The 17,411-nt window shown below is 37.1% G+C and overlaps 1 protein-coding gene across 7 annotated transcripts in view; it reads left to right on the top strand.

Annotated features, from left to right (window-relative positions):
- Positions 1–17,116, top strand: part of RBPJ (recombination signal binding protein for immunoglobulin kappa J region) — a 213,963-nt gene extending 196,847 nt beyond the window's left edge. For 6 of the 7 annotated variants that reach the window (XM_036994716.2, XM_073237761.1, XM_017675904.3 and 3 more), the window contains 6 exons: positions 5,787–5,924; positions 6,080–6,192; positions 10,999–11,139; positions 12,146–12,301; positions 12,685–12,788; positions 12,946–17,116. In XM_036994716.2, the coding sequence (XP_036850611.1) occupies positions 5,787–5,924; positions 6,080–6,192; positions 10,999–11,139; positions 12,146–12,301; positions 12,685–12,788; positions 12,946–13,261 (968 nt within the window). In that variant the 3' untranslated portion in view covers positions 13,262–17,116. The remainder of the gene's footprint in view (positions 1–5,786; positions 5,925–6,079; positions 6,193–10,998; positions 11,140–12,145; positions 12,302–12,684; positions 12,789–12,945) is intronic. The other variant, XM_036994717.2, reaches the window with a different exon arrangement.
- Positions 17,117–17,411: the final 295 nt, after the last annotated feature.

Below are 17,411 nucleotides of genomic sequence, written 5' to 3'. Positions count from 1 at the left end.
TGGTATTAGGGTGATGTTGGCTTCATAGAATGAGTTTGGGAGTATTCCCTTCTCTTCTATTTTTTGGAAAACTTTAAGGAGAATGGGTATTGTGTCTTCTCTGTATGTCTGATAAAATTCCGAGGTAAATCCATATGGCCTGGGGGTTTTTTTCTTGGGTAGTTTTTTGATTACCGATTCAATTTCGTTGCTGGTAATTGGTCTGTTTTGATTTTCTGTTTTTTCTGGGTCAGTCTTGGAAGGTTGTATTTTTCTAGGAAATTGTCCATTTCTCCTAGGTTTTTCAGCTTGTTAGCATATAGGTTTTCATAGTATTCTCTAATAATTCTTTGTATTTCTGTGGGGTCTGTTGTGATTTTTCCTTTCTCGTTTCTGATTCTGTTGATGTGTGTTGACTCTCTTTTCCTCTTAATAAGTCTGGCTAGAGGCTTATCTATTTTGTTTATTTTCTCGAAGAACCAGCTCTTGGTTTCATTGATTATTGCTATTGTTTTATTCTTCTCAATTTTATTTATTTCTTCTCTGATCTTTATTATGTCCCTCCATCTGCTGACCTTAGGCCTCATTTGTTCTTCTTTTTCCAATTTTGATAATTGTGACATTAGACTATTCATTTGGGATTGTTCTTCCTTCTTTAAGTATGCCTGGATTGCTATATACTTTCCTCTTAAGACTGCTTTTGCTGCATCCCACAGAAGTTGGGGCTTTGTGTTGTTGTCATTTGTTTCCATATATTGCTGAGTCTCCATTTTAATTTGGTCGTTGATCCATTGATTATTTAGGAGCATATTGTTAAGCCTCCATGTGCTTGTGAGCCTTTTTGCTTTCTTTGTAAAATTTATTTCTAGTTTTATACCTTTGTGGTCTGAAAAGTTGATTGGTAGGATTTCAATCTTTTGGAATTTACTGAGGCTCTTTTTATGGGCTAGTATGTAGTCTATGCACTTGAGAAGAATGTGTATCCTGTTGCTTTTGGGTGTAGAGTTGTATAGATGTCTATTAGGTCCATCTGTTCTAGTGTGTTGTTCAGTGCCTCTGTGTCCTTATTTTCTGTCTGGTGGATCTGTCCTTTGGAGTGAGTGGTGTGTTAAAGTCTCCCAAAATGAATGCATTGCATTCTATTTCCTCCTTTAATTCTGTTAGTGTTTGTTTCACATATATTGGTGCTCCTTTATTGGGTGCATATACGTTTATAATGGTTATATCCTCTTGTTGGACTGAGCCCTTTATCATTATGTAATGTCCTTTATCTCTTGTTACTTTCTTTATTTTGAAGTCTATTTTGTCTGATACTAGTATTGCAACACCTGCTTTTTTCTCTCTTTTGTTTGCATGAAATATCTTTCTCCATCCCTTGACTTTTAATCTGTGCGTGTCTTGGGTTTGAGGTGAGTCTCTTGTAAGCAGCATATAGATGGGTCTTGCTTTTTTATCCATTCTATTACTCTGCATCTTTTTATTGGTGCATTCAGTTCATTTACATTTAGGGTGATGATTGAAAGATATGTACTTATTACCATTGCAGGCTTTAGATTCGTGCTTACCAAAGGTTCAAGGTTAGCTTGTTTACTACCTTACTGTCTAACTTAACTCGCTTATTGAGCTATTATAAACACAGGCTGATGTTTCTTTATTTCTCTCCCTTCTTATTCCTCCTCCTCCATTCTTCATATGATGGGTGTTTTGTTCTGTGCTCTTTTTAGGAGTGCTCCCATCTAGAGCACCTCTAAGATACCCTGTAGAGGTGGTTTGTGCGAGGTTAATTCCCTCAACTTTTGCTCATCTGGGAATTTTTTAATCCCTCCTTCATATTTAAATGGTAATCATGCTGGATACAGTATCCTTGGTTCAAGGCCCTTCTGTTTCATTGCATTAAACATATCATGCCATTCTCTTCTGGCCTGTAAGGTTTCTGTTGAGAAGTCTGATGATAGCCTGATGGGTTTTCCTTTGTAGGTGACCTTTTTTCTCTCTCTGGCTGCCTTTAATACTCTGTCCTTGTCCTTGATCTTTGCCATTTTAATTATTATGTGTCTTGGTGTTGTCCTCTTTGACCCCCATCTCTCCAGAGTTCTGTGTGCCTCCATAGTCTGAACAACTATTTCCTCCCCCAGTTTGGGGAAGTTCTCATTAATTATTTCTTCAAAAATACTTTCTATCCCTTTTTCTCTCTCTTCTTCCAGTACCCCCATCAAGCGGATATTGTTCCTTTTCGATTGGTCACACAGTTCTCTTAATATTGTTTCATTCCTGGAGCTCCTTTTATCTCTCTCTGCGTCAGCTTCTATATGTTCCTGTTCTCTGGTTTCTTTTCCATCAATGGCCTCTTGCATCTTATCCATCCTGCTTATAAATCCTTCCAGAGTTTGTTTCACTTCTGTAATTTCCCTCCAGATGTCTGTAATCTCCCTCTGGACTTCATCCCTTAGCTCTTGCATATTTCTCTGCAGCTCTGTCACATGTTTATGATTTTTATTTTGAATTCTTTTTCAGAGAAACTGGTTAGGTCTGTCTCTTCAGCTCCTCTGTCAGGTGTTATCTGAACTGTCTTGGACTGGACTAAATTTTTTTGCATTTTCATGGTGATAGCGGTGGCTGTAGGCAGGTTGCAGGTGTGTCAGCTGGGAGAAGAAAGTCCATTCCTGCTTGTTGGATGCCTTGCCCTTCTTCGCTGCCTGTGTCGGTTACCCGCACTCCTGGAGCAGCCACTGGGTTAGTTCCCTAAGCTGCTGTGGGCGGGGTCTCCATCAGAGCCCTCCTGGGAGTGGCAGGCATGCCAGGTGCGCTCCTCCGTGATAGCAGTGCCCTTGCCGGGCAGCTGCGTGCTAGCGTTTGGGTCTGACCCAGGCAGCTGTGCGTTGGGCTGGGATTCTGGTCGGTTTCTGGGAGCATGCCTTGCCCCTCTGGCTCCGCTGCATGTGAGCCGCACCCAGGCTGTTCAGTCGCCGCCACTGCGGGCTCACACATGCCTCCCCTGGTTCCCTCTGGTGCCATTGGTGCACGCAGTCTGCTCCTGATCCCTTCTGGCGCCACCCCCTGCATGCACTGCCACTCTCCCACTACTGGGCTAGTATGTCGGGGTCCGCGGCAGTTGCAGGAACGACTGGCAGGCTGCTTAGTGCCATGAGGGTCTTCAGAGCTCCGCTATCTCCCTGGGGTTTAGGGCGCCTAAGGTTCCCCAGGATTCCCAGCTGCTGGCTAAGTGTCCCGGAACGACTTTGTCCAGCTGTGCGGTCCCTGTCTCCTTAAGAGTTGCAGAAAGCACCCGCTTTTCTTTTGTCTCACGGGTTTTGCCCACAGGTTTTGCTTTTCCGTTTCTCTAATATCCAGCACCCCGTGCACCTTGTGTCTGCACTTTGGGTGCGTATTTCTAGAGCTGGTTGTTTAGCAGTCCTGGGCTTTCACTCCCTCTCTGTTCTGACTCCTTTCTTCCCACTGGGTTCTGGGGTGGGGGAGCTTTCGGGTCCCGCCTGGCCGTGGCTTGTATCCTACCCTCTTCATGTGATGTTGAGTTCTCATAGATGTAGATGTTTCCTGGCTGTTGTACTGCATCCATTGGTGTCTCTTTTAGGAATAGTTGTATTTATTGTATTTTCAGAAATATATGTTTTGGGGAGGAGATTTCCTCTGAACTGCTCATGCTGCCATCTTCCCGTGATTCCCTTCTTTTATTCTTAACTTCTGCATTTGTTATCTGTTTGCTTCAAATGTAGTCTGTTGAGAAAAGACAGAATAAATGCTTGTTTACTGATTTGCAGAATAACAATAGTACTCTTTGAAAACCAGTGAGGTTTTAGGATTTTTGTTTTGTTTACTTGCTTTTGTTTCATTCTATTTTATGATGAACATAATAGGTTTTTTATGTATTAGATGGTTTTTATTCCCCTTATTACTATTATCATCATTTATAGTATGGGAATTAAAGTAGACAGAGTTGCATAATAAAATGAAACCTCTTGTGGTCATTCTCTAACTTCAACAATGATCTTAACTTCAGGCTAATATTAATTTATTTTCTCTCTGTATATCTCTACCCCCCACACTTTCCCCTGTCCTCATTTAAATATTATGCAAATCCAAGGCATCACATATCTGTAACTATTTCTATGTATCTGAAGGATAGGGTCTCTTGGTTTTTAATGTAATCACAATAGCATGATTACAGAAAAGCAAGCATGTTATAAAACCATTATAAGAAGCAACAGTTTCTTATTATCATCAACTATCTAGTCAGTGTTCAAATTTAAAATTATCTATTGTTTTAGCCCTTTGTTTGAGTCAATTCAAATAAGGTTCCCTAGATAGTATAACATATATTGTGTTGATATGTTTTTGAGTGTTTTCTGTATTTGGATTCTTCTCTCTCTCTCTCTGTCCCTTGTAATTTATTCAAAAGATTTGAGGCATTTGGCAATGAGAGATTTTCACATACTGAATTTTGCTCATTTCCTTTCTTTATTATAGTTTAATGTATTTTTGTAAATTGATAGTATCAAGGAAAAACAGCCAGACACTACAGACAGATTTTATTCAGTACTAGTGCAATAGAGAAAAGAGACTTCAACATAGAACTGAGCATAATTCAAATACAACAAGGACAAATGGAGATTTATAGCCAAGGGACAGAGTGAGGGGGTATTAGGGGATGGAAAATTTCTAAGGAGACATCAAGGGTAGGGGGATTCTTGGTAAGCCAACTTAATGGGATTCTTACTAAAAGGCAGGCCTAGATGATCAGATATAAAGGGTGGAGGGTGAGGAAAATAATCAAGATATCAAAGGTGAGAGGATGACCTAGCAGGAATCTTGGTGTAACTGGAATAACAGGCCAATGACAGGGTGCAAGAAAGAGGTCTAGTCAAAAAAAGGGCTCAGAGAAGCTTGTCTAAAGTTTGATCATGGAGAGAATTTGTCCTTGTTCAGATTTATGTTTGTTCTTTGTTTGTCTTGTTGCTGGAGGGCAAGGCTTACAACTTTTTAGTAGTGGAGTGTTCTTCTATTAGTTATATAATGCCATGTATTCAGGTTATTTCTAATTATAATTACAGGATTTTATTTAACCTCTTCAATTTTGCATTTCTTTTGACTAAGTTTCTTGATGGCACAGAACATACTTCACTGTCAGAATATTTTCCTGATTGCATAGATGTCTTTTCAAAAAATTTCATGCAATGCTGCACTTTAAGGTATTTAGAAGAAATCAAAATCTTTAAAATCACAATATCCAGAGGCAGTTGCCATCAACTTCTAGACCCTTCTATATAAATGTATTCTATAGGATTAGATGAGCACAAGGAGATACATAAAATCTCATAAAAATGTGTGTATTTACCTAATGGAACCATAGCATATGGTGTTTCTTGGTCTGCATTTTCATTCAGTGGTCTTCTATGGAAATGTCTTCTCATCAGTGCATTTAGATACATCTTATTTAAATACGTGAATGATGTAATTTATTTAACTGATTTTTTTACTCTTAGACATTTTTAAAATAACCTTCAACAGCTTTGCATTAAATACACTGTATAGCTTTCATTTAAAAACTATTTTTATGAACATATTTTATATCTTTAGCTTGGCATTTTTAATGAGAGTTACCTTAACTTTTTTTAAGGCTATTCATCTGTATTTTCTTAGAGGGGTAAAAAGATTGTTAGGAGAGTCTGTTGTTAAATTATAATAAAGAGTAATCGTAACTTGCCATGTACAAGTCCCTTGATGCTCTCTGCTCCTCTCTTACTGCCATCCCCCGCATCACATAAATAGAAGCTGTTTTTTTCTTTCAGTATGCATTGCCTCAGGAACAAAGGTGGCTCTGTTTAATCGACTTCGATCGCAGACAGTTAGCACCAGATACTTGCATGTAGAAGGAGGAAATTTCCATGCCAGTTCTCAGCAGTGGGGAGCTTTTTACATTCATCTCTGTGAGTATAAGAATATGTATTTGATGTTTTTAGTGTGAAATTGTCAAATTCTTTTTGATAAAAAGACATACAGATGCGTTGTTTTATCGTTTTCCTGAGCAGATTACTGAATTCTAAAAGGTAGTAATTTGATCTTCTTTTCCACTCTGCTGCAGTGGATGATGATGAATCAGAAGGAGAAGAATTCACCGTCCGCGATGGCTACATCCATTATGGACAAACAGTCAAACTTGTGTGTTCAGTTACTGGCATGGCACTCCCAAGACTGGTAAGGCCTAGCTTTTGCTTAGTGTGATATATATAGTGAGAATTAAACAAAAAAGTCACAACATTCCAATGTAAATGTACACAATTTCATGCTTTTAATTTAAAAAGAACAATAATCCCTGCTATTTATAATTGGCAGTTATACCCCACCTTATTTTAAAAATACCTCAGCCCCTTTTAATGAGCATATTCTTAATAACTTCCTATCATACTATTTCTAATAAAGTTTGGCATTTTTCCTTTTTGGTCATATGTTGGGACAGGTTCAGTAGAGGGCACTATAAAATTACATTATGATGTATTTTACCTAATGGAGATACACTGTATTCATTTTTTGTGTTACCTGCTGCATTCTAACACAGGTCCATTTTCAGAAGCATAGTCTTGTTTCTCTAAAAGTATGAGCATAATTTTTATTAGTTTACTCTCCCATGAGAAGATACATTTATTAAAAGTTAAATGAAATTGGTATTTCCTAATCTGGTAGAGAGGCATAGCATTTAAGGTTTTTTGTTCACTAGAATGATCGTGAAACTGTAAAAACTGCTTTTCTTAGCAAAATGAAAACAAAAGCTCCTTATTCTCCCCATTCCTGCACTCCTTTTCTCAAACAGAATGCAATTCAGTTATATTAAAGATGGAAGGAATTTATTAGTAAGTTTGATTCAAGCCGAGGTTCACTGGGGTTGGGCAAATAAAATAACATTTAGTATTACTCTTTCCGAATATGCTTTATATTTATGTCTTTGTGAAGCATTTCAATTGCTTATATTTTCTGGGACTGTTCAGTAGAGGCTGAGTTGATACATAATTGCCTAAGTAAATGCATCCTTTCTTTCTAGTTTTGTTTTATATTTTTCTGTTGTGGTTGTATGAGGTGACTGTTTTCCATTTCAACCTAATAAGCTAAAATATGTGAAGTGTAATAATATTAATTTGTAAATATTAATAAATTTATCTTGAAACTAAGATGAATTTTAATAAAAAGGGTAAGAGTGGGGGGAAAAAGTGTGTAAAATGAAAAGAAAGACAAAACCAAATCATCATTTACTTGAGTTCTTCTCTTATTCAGTGTGTTACTTGCTTTATCATTAAATGCTTGTACTACAGAAGCACAATTCAGAAGCTTAGGCCTTTGATCAGCAACAGCTTATATATGGACCATTTAGAAGACAGACTTAAAGATTAAAACTGTTTTCACTTACTGTTTCACATAAATAACCAGTACAGTAGTCTGCTTTGCTTAAAAGTCATTTTTAATTGAATATTTAACTGTGTGGCCCTGATTATAAAAATGTCGCAATAAACTGACCTTGAGGAATGCCTTAGGAATAGTTGCAGTACCATCAACATATTGATAAATAATGTTTTTATTATAGAGGTTCTGTGACTGGAATTAGGTCCCTCAAAGTCACAGATAGGCTTTAGATTGCACTACTTCCTGCCACTCCATTTACATGAAGTTTTTATTGAAGGCACGCTTTGTCAGAGGAAGCATTCTACAGCTTCATATACTTTTAAGAAAGATAATATTGCCTTAATATCTGAAAGTTGCCTCTAATGCTTGCTTGAGTATCAGCCTTATTGGAGATCTTTGCTTGGAAAAACACTGTCCATCCAAGGCCAAGCATCAGTGGAATGAAAGTCCTACTGAGAAGTCCTGCTTAGGGTGATCTCCGAACAAGAACAGTAAATGTAGATGTAGCCAACTAACAAGAAACATCAGTCAGCAGCTTGCCCCATGTCTTCAAGGATGTCAGATATTCCAGCAGATTGGGGGCAGCAAAGATCTGTTAGATAAACTAATCAGTGAGAAAAACTCAGCCAACATATTTTCTGCCCTTACGAGCTGTATCCAGTTTACCTAAAAAATATGGTAAATACTGTGCCACAGTCTGCAAAGCCAGCAGAGAGAGAGAGAGAGCGCTGATTGGAGTAACCCTGATGCTTTATGAATGAGAGTTCACCACATGCATAGCTTAAGATGTAACATGTGAATTTACCTGGTTTCTCAGATTTCTTTCCTCTTCTTAATGATTAGAAATAACCAAGTTTTTGATGCCAAATAGTAGTGGATATCTTTGGTTTCTTTATTGGTGAGAGCTAGTCATTCATTAGTGTCTATGTCTAAAGAACTATTGTGGGGAATAAAATTGAACCAAACATGGCTTATGTTCTCAATGTGCTTATTTTTACTAGCTATTGAGGAAATAGTGGAGTATACAAACAACAGTACCATACACAAATCTTGACTCTTATATGGTGGAGAGGCATGAGTGAGTGCTGTAGATTTATAGAAGCTTTAGACTTACATCTTTCAAAAATGAGACGTTTCTTTAAAATCCAAACCTTGTTAAATTTAAATATAGCTATAAGACTTTAACATTGAGTTGAAATATTTTGCTTGACTTCAGTCAGTTTCACATACTGTCTTAGAAGCTATAATTACTAAAAATGTACTGTCACCCTTTAATTAAATAAAAATTAGTGGTAGTGTAAGTAGGATGACAAATATTCTGACTAATAAACTGCAGAACTAAAAATGTGTAAGTATGAAGAATGTTAACTTTAAAGATCTGGACTTTTATACATTTCTGGCTTAGCTGAGGAAAAATCTTTAAGTGAGGTGTGAATCAAGTGATAAAAGCCAATAATATTGCATAATATTAATAGCACTTTTCTAAGCACTTTTACATATTGATTTAATCCTCATGAAACTGTGAGTAGTTACTATTAATGTACCTCTAGATGCTGGAGGTACATTAGTGAGTAAAACAGACTTCCTGTCCTCATGGAGCTTATAGTTTTGGCAGGAAGATAGACAAAAATCAGCTAAGGAAATACCCATATAATGTATTAAAAGTAAGCGATGTAAGTGATAAACTATCCAGGACAAAAAGGGATGGGGGACAGTATTGTTCAGAGTGGTTAGAGAAGCTTTCTGGAGTGAGGATATTTGAGCAGAGACTAGGATGAAGTTGGAGAACCATAGACTGGGGTGAAGAGCTTTTCAGGAGGACAGATGAGTGCAAAAAGAACTTAAGATGGGAATGTATGAGCACTAGTGAGGAAACCATTGTAGCGAGAGGCTAGGAGAGAGATGGAAGGGCAAGTGGTAGGAAATGAAGCTGCAGGGTTAGCCATGAGCAACGTCTTTTAGAGGCCTTTGTATCTAGACTAAGGACTTTGTACTGTGTGTGATAGGAGGTCACTGGAGGGTTTTAAACTGGAAATGGTGGGTGATTTATGTTGAGAAGTATAATTCTGGTGGCTCTGTGGAGAAAAGAACATAGGAATGTAGCAGTGGAAGTAGAGAGATAGGTGGTTGGACTTTAGTCAAGAGAGTTGATAATGGTATCTTAGATTAGGATTATAGTGGTAAAGTGAGTGAGACATGACTGATATAGTTGAAAGTAGGCCTAACAGAATTTGTTGACAGATTGGATGATTGGGTGTAAGAGAAAGCAAGGAGTCAAGATGGCTTCAAGGTTTTTGGATTGAGTTAGCAATCCATTTATTGAGCTGTGAGTTGAGGGAGGATCATGTTTAAGAGGAAATGAAAAATTCTGTTTCTGGTTAAGATTGAAATTGCCTGTTAGACATCCTAAGTGAATCTGTTGAATAGGTAGTTAAAGTATATAAGTTGAGTGCAAGAAGGAGGATATGACTGAACATATAAATTTAGGAGTTGCCAATCTCTAAGTAGTGTAGAAAGGAAAGACTATGGAGAGAGGAGAAGAGCTGTGAGGACTTGGCTCAGGAGGCACTTTAAAGGCCAGTTAGAGCAGGCCTTTGTCATATGCTTCTGAGAAAACTAATTAGATGAGAACATGCCTTATGGTGCCCATGGGATTCATCTGTCTGGGGGTCCTTGGTCGCCCTGACAAGAGCAATTGTAGTGGAGACTTTAAGACAAAAGGTTGGAGATAATTCTGGAGACTGAACAGTGAGGAACAGGAGCTTGCTATTAAGGGGAGTAGAGAAACAGTGGTGATGGAGGGACAGAGACCTGTAGTCAAGGAAGAGTTGTTTTTGTTTTAACTTTTGATTGTAGTGAAAATAGTCCTAAGGTGTTTGCTGTAGGGAGTGATCCTCATTATAATCGTCAACATTTAGTGATCACCTTCCATGTGATAAGTGGCATCTAAGGTTTGATAGATGTCCTGTCTGTATGTTTTCTGTGAAATACTTGGATTATAGGATTATAGAGTGTAATGAAAAGAGTTCAGGATGGGCAGGCAGTTGGCCCTGGAACCACATTCTGTTCCTTTATCTACTAACTAGGTGGTTTTTGAGCAACTTCCTTGACCTATCTAAGCCTGCTTCCTAATTTTCAAAATGATACCTATTTTAGTTTTTAAAAATATGTATGTAAGTCTTGGATAATGGACTACATTGACTAGAATACCCACAGTAGCCTTTAGAGATGGTTTTCCCTTGATGTTGGAATATTTGACATTATATGGTATTGGAAAGGTCATCTCAACTTGTTACTCAAGATGTGGTCTATAGAGAGCAGGATTAATATCAGCTCGGAGTTCATTAGAAATGCAGAATATAAGGCTGCACATGAGATCTGTGGAATCAGAACAGATGTATTTTTAATAAGAACCCCAGATGATTTATATGCATATTAAAGTTTGAAAAGCAGCAATCTAGAAAACAAGTGGCCTTATTGTTTGCAATTTTTTTTATATGACAGCTGTGATGGGTTATCATATATTCTTTCTGTGTACTCCTAACAGTGTACATAATGAACATTCTGCTTATGTTGATGACCTTTTCTTTTTTAATTGCCGAATTACAGATAATTAGGAAAGTTGACAAGCAGACTGCATTACTGGATGCAGATGATCCCGTGTCACAACTTCATAAATGTGCATTTTACCTTAAGGATACAGAAAGAATGTACTTGTGCCTTTCTCAAGAAAGAATAATCCAGTTTCAGGTATATTTTTAAATTACTGGTAAAGTCTAAAATGTGCACACTACTAGATTAGCAGCAAACAGAAACATAAAACTCTCACTTACTGTTAATTGTATCCCAAATACATGAAGCTGTGTTCCAATATTTACCTTCACTCCAGTGGTCCTTAATCTACATGGTACTCAAACATGGTGGTCATCCTACCTTAAGGAACTCAGAACTATGAAAATGTTGTTGGAGATGGAGTTAACATCTAATTTTAGGGAATAGAAAGTCCCTTAGATTATCAAAAAGTAGATTTGGGGTATTCAAGGAATCTCCTGAAATTGTGTGCAGACGCCATGTATAGGTACATACATATTTCCAGGGAGGGTTAATAATTCTCATCAGATTTACATGGGGGTCTTCTAAGATAGCAGTGATGTCATGTTTCAAAAGCTAACTATTACCTACCTTTACTCAGAAGGCTTTCATGAGGACATTTATGACATAGGCAGATGATTTAATAGGGTAGTTATACTTGCAGGTGAAATTCATTTGTAAACATTTGGAGACCCATTCCAGAGAGACGGCCACACACAACTGTTCTCAGCCTAGAACTGATGGACTAGTCTGGGTGCTTTAGACGGGAGGACAGGATTGCTAGGTGACATCTTGTTTACCTCCTTATGAGAGTACGTAATTCCTAAGCATGAGGGGCTCCCATTTTCTTTTTTAGGGATTCCTAAAGTGTTTTAAGTAACTATTAAATCACAGATACTAATCTTTTATTAAATTACTACAGGTACTGGTTTGCTCTTAAATAGCTATTTTGAAAGGTATTATTAATATGTAACAAATAATTTGCATTATAAAAGTTGCTGAACGTGAGGTTTCCATATTAATATTCTGTCCGTGTTTATTCAGGGATTAGTAAAGCACTGTGCTTGGAAAGTTTACTCTATGCATGTTACTTTGTTAAAATTGTCTGATACTGCAGTGTTTAAAACATATAAAACAATATTTCTAAACATTCTTTCCTCATAAGGCCACTCCATGCCCAAAAGAACCAAATAAAGAGATGATAAATGATGGAGCTTCCTGGACAATCATTAGTACGGATAAGGCAGAGTATACATTTTACGAGGGGATGGGCCCTGTCCTTGCCCCAGTCACACCTGTGCCTGTTGTAGAAAGTCTCCAGGTGAGATCACTTACTCACAAGCTGACTATTAGCTCTTTGCGACTGCCCTCAGCAATGACTTGGCATAACTTTATTTCACGGTAAATTTGACTTTTCTCCAAATCTTGTTATTTGAGGAATTTGTTATATATTCTCTGTTGATTAAAAAAACAAAACAAAAATAAGAGGAGCATACTTTTATACAAGAAAATTTAAATTTAAATGAACTTGTATGTTATTTGAGATGTTTTTAGCTCATTTTACCCTTATAATCATGTCATCTAAAAGAAGCACTTTAATTACCCATTTTTCATAAATGATAGTCAGATGAGAAACAAATCTGCATACTTGAATGAAAAATGAAAAGTTTTCTCAACATTGTTCTGATTTTCTGTGAATTGCAGTTGAATGGCGGTGGGGACGTAGCAATGCTTGAACTTACAGGACAGAATTTCACTCCAAATTTACGAGTGTGGTTTGGGGATGTAGAAGCTGAAACTATGTACAGGTACTTAATAAAACTTTTAAAATCATCCAGAATTTTTGTGGGGTGCGGGTACATGAGATTCTTTCCTGATGTTGATTGTAATGTATTAAGCAACCTTGTTTCCAGTTTCACTTCTGAAATTTGCCGTGCTTTTAAGTGATTCATATTTCCTCCCCAGATGTGGAGAGAGTATGCTCTGTGTTGTCCCAGACATTTCTGCATTCCGAGAAGGTTGGAGATGGGTCCGGCAACCAGTCCAGGTTCCAGTAACTTTGGTCCGTAACGATGGAATCATTTATTCCACCAGCCTTACCTTTACCTACACACCAGAACCAGGGCCGCGGCCACATTGCAGCGCGGCGGGAGCAATCCTTCGAGCCAATTCAAGCCAAGTGCCCCCCAGTGAATCAAACACAAACAGCGAGGGAAGTTACACAAATGTCAGCACAAATTCAACCAGTGTCACATCATCCACAGCAACAGTGGTGTCCTAACTACTGTCTTTTTGCTAGGACTTAAGCTGACTTGAATGCGGCAAAATGTTGACAAAAAAAAGAAAGAAAAAAGTGAACAATCTTTTGTGGTTTCTTGGGAAAACTTTTCATACCAGGTGATACTATTCAGAAACCCCATTACCTGCAAGTGCTGATTTTGAAGTGCAGAAGCCACCGTAAAACAAAAAACATCAAAATGTACAAACTATCGGAAATTAATTTTTTTTCAGCTGTTATTTTTGGTTGGTTTTTGTTCGGTTTCATTTAAATGAGCAAGAAATAGAGATGTGGCTGGAATAAAAGTGAATCAAGCTAGAAGACACAAATCTAACATAGTTTTTATGGACCAAGGAACTTGTATAAGCTTTAGCAAAAGGTACATTTTCACCATACCTTTTTTAATACCACAATATATAGTACACCTTTTGTTACCAAATAGGTTGTTCTCCCTGCACCCCTTTGAGCTTTTGCTCTTAAGTACATTCAGGTTCCAAGCTTGACCATACTTGTTTAATTGAATTACCATACTCTTCCAGGTTATTTTGGTCAAAAGCTGGAACTGTTCTTTTTATTTTTATTTTTTAAAGCTGATGTCTTATGACTTTTCATGAGTCGAAATTGTTTTGATTTCAGCAAGTTAAATCTTGTAAAGGCCTGTGTATTTTTTTTAAGATTATATGAAGTCTGTGCAAAAGCTTTAAAAAAATGCCTCTGCCTTGCCTGCAATACATGCAATGTACGTTAACTTAGTCTCAATTCTCAGACATTGTTGGTAGTTATTTCTGTTTTCCTTTTTTAAAAAAATGTATTTATAGTGGTAATCCAAGAGGTTCTAACATTTACATGTAATTAAATGTGGCCATTTAGTCATTAATAAGTTAATGGCACAGAACATGTTGGTGTTTGAAGTGTTCTCTCCCCTTTTCCCCTGTAAGTGTATCTACATGTCCCAGGATTTGTTCAGGTTTTTCTCTCTCCTAATCTTGTACATAACTTGTATTATGTGTAAGTTAAACATTTTATTTTGAACTTGGAATATTCCCAGTGATTTCATTCAGCGGGGTGTTTTCTGTGTTGTTGGCAAACAACAGAAAAATCTCATGAGAAGTATTTGCTACCAGTTGGTAGATGGTGCCCTTATTATATAATGAGGAAAATCTCATCAAAAGCATATTTTTATTTACTTTTTTTTTGGTAGCCTAGGCCAAACCATCATTGTAACCTTAAAACAAGATGCCTCTATTAGATGACCAACTTAAATATCTTGGAAGACAGTACTTTAGAAACAGATAGTTGTGAGATTGTAAAAATGCAAATGTAACTTACCTTTCCATTTTTCTCCCTGCCTCCTTTTTGTTTTCTCTTCCCTAGTACTGAGTATCTGCACAAATGTCTCCTACTTGGAAAACATTTCTTTACCATTCAGTTAAGATTTGGTTGCATTCAGGAGTGTGTGTTGGCCTTGCATGGTAGGCTCACCTGTTTATGTTGCTTCCATTCCTGCACTTTGGTTATGCCTTTGTTCGGTTTCTTAGAATTGCAGCAGACTCATTGGGCTTAATTCAGTACAGGAATCATATGTGTAGTGTTATAGGACACAGTCTAGTAATACAGTCATCACCCTTAGAGTTAAAAACTACCTCTAGATTGTGGTAAGCTTTTACTGTCCCATTAAACAGGAGCCACAAGTACCTTATGAATGCAGAACTGTAACTTCTGCAGTGTGTCCATGCAGAACATTGTCTTTCTTCTGGTGTCCTGGGCTCTTCTGACAAAGCTTCCATCTGTAGACTTTTAATTTTAAACGTCATTGTTAGTAGCTTTTCCCCCTCAGCATTGCTGTCTGTTTGACTCATTCTTTTGTTCAGACTATGTCACTGTAAGTACAATTCCTAATGTCTTTAAATCACTTTTTCCTCAGTTTTCAATGGGGAAGTCATTTGTAAAACACATTAGTGGCTAAGTCAAAGTTATTGTGGTTTTCTCTTACTGCAAGCCTTTTTAATTACCTACAGGCTGCATTACCCTCTGTATAGCCTTCTTTCCTCAGCTCTGCTCCCAGTCACTAGCTTCTCTCTTGTAAGCTAATACTGCCTCACACCTTAAATCTGTTTCAGTGATTAAGGGCAGAACTCAAGGTGGCCTTATCTTTGTTTTAACCGTTGACTGGCTTTTTCTTGCATTAGCTTATTTCTGAGTAGTATTTACTCTCTCCGTGGAGTTGTGGGAGTCCTCTTTATGCAGTGTTTGTTTGAAGTGTGGGAATTTTCTTAGTGCCGCCGTCCTTGTTATGGGCCACAGATTTCTCCCACTACCCAGGGTTCGTATTACGAAATTATATTAAATTTACCGATAGCAGAGGAGATGCTTTTGAAAACAAACTACTCCTTACCCAGCTTTGTTGCTCAAAATAATTTTTCAAGTTTATGGTTTTATTAAAATGAACTTCTGCTTTTTTACTGTTTACATCTTATTTTGGCTCTTTGTTTCTTTATTAAAAGGTAATTTTGAAGTATTAGACTCTAAAGCCTTTTCCTGTTAGTTTATATTGAACAGTCCAAGAATGTACTTATACTGGCATTTCCCCTGCTATTTTATGCCATTCTACAAACTCAAGACTGAAATGATTTGTCTGTTGTAGCTTTTGGTTGATTAGTAGTTCTTTTGTCAGCTGCTTAAAAAAAAAATCTCATGGATTTGTGAATCATTTTCCGTGTATAACTTATAGGAGCCTTGTCCTCTGGATAAAGTAGAACACAGTCCCTCTCCACATTGGTGATAATATTAGAGCTGCTGGTCATTTCTCCTCATATAAAGACTCTCTTAGAATGGTGACCCCTCCAGTTAAAGTATAGCATAAATTAGAGTTTGTGGTTTTTTAAATTGTTTTAGAAGTGTGTCTTATGCTGTTATGCAATTTCTAAAAATATGCATTGAATCTGAGTGGTGATCTAAGATGTTTTTATTCCATTGAATTGATCACACAGATTGGGAAGGCAAGCTAAAGGCTTTAAATGTAGAATGCCCTTTTTATTTTGAAAGATTTTAAAACTGAACACTAGTATAATATTTAACCTGCTGCTGACTTTTCCTAAACTGTGGTGACAAAAGGCATCTTCATATGTGCATTAATTAGTGAAATATTTGTCACTCTTACAGCACAGACTTATTTGCAATCATAACTGGTTAATTTTTTGTTTTTTAAGTAAAACTGGTACCATCTGTGCCCTCATAGAACGTTTCCAATGCAGTTTTTGAACTAAACTAACTAGTCATGTTTAACCAGGTAATCTACCTGGGGGTGGGGGTGGGGTTCCTTTTTTAAACAAAATGCTATTTAATTATTAACCAAGTTGCTTACTTTTGATTTCAACAGCAGCTGTGTTTCTGATGAGTACTGAACAAATGTGTGTAATTTTCTGTGCCAGACTTTTGACTTTGTTTTCAAGCACTGTAATGTGGGATGGATGGTTAGAAACAATAATATATTAGGGTTTCTACTTAACCCTTTCAGGACTGAACTGTATCTCCTTTTATTAATTTTTTCCTGTGTCGTGATAAATGTTTGCCAGCATTCAGTACTGTGTTGGTTCAGATGTAGGTTTATATGCTCATTTTTAGCTTATTTCTTGTACCTTGCAGCATGTTCTACGCATTCAGTCCTTAAGGGGTTTATTTTACAAACTGTGCGCCCTGTAAGGTTTATTAGCAATAAGATAGAAAATCGAGCAAGTTTATACCATAATTTTGTAGAAAAAAGAATCTGCTCAGTTCCATATTTCACCCATGGGAAACCTGCAATATGGGCAGTTTCAAAGAATAAATAAAAAGGAAATGTAAACCATTGTAAAAGTCTTCTGTTGGATGTGCCTGATGCATTTATTAATCGTCTTTGATTTCAGACTACTTCATAAAGATAAAATTAAATTCCATACTACAGTTTGTGTATTTACAGTCCTACCTTGCTATCTGCATCATATCAGAGTGATAGCTGTGTGAATTTCCTTTTCATTGTTTTCAACTATGTAGTGCTTTAGAGAAAGTTGGTTTTTCTCTCCCTTGTAAGTGGGAAACGGGCTTTGTCAAGGGGCATGTCTTCCAATTCAAGAACATTTCAAGCTAATCTCAATAAAATTAGAGAGTATTATTT

Source organism: Manis javanica, chromosome 5, assembly GCF_040802235.1.
Source record: "Manis javanica isolate MJ-LG chromosome 5, MJ_LKY, whole genome shotgun sequence".
In the NCBI taxonomy this organism is placed as follows: Eukaryota; Metazoa; Chordata; class Mammalia; order Pholidota; family Manidae; genus Manis; species Manis javanica.
Note: the sequence above shows the minus strand (reverse complement) of the source record. Positions and strands in the feature narration are given on the sequence as shown.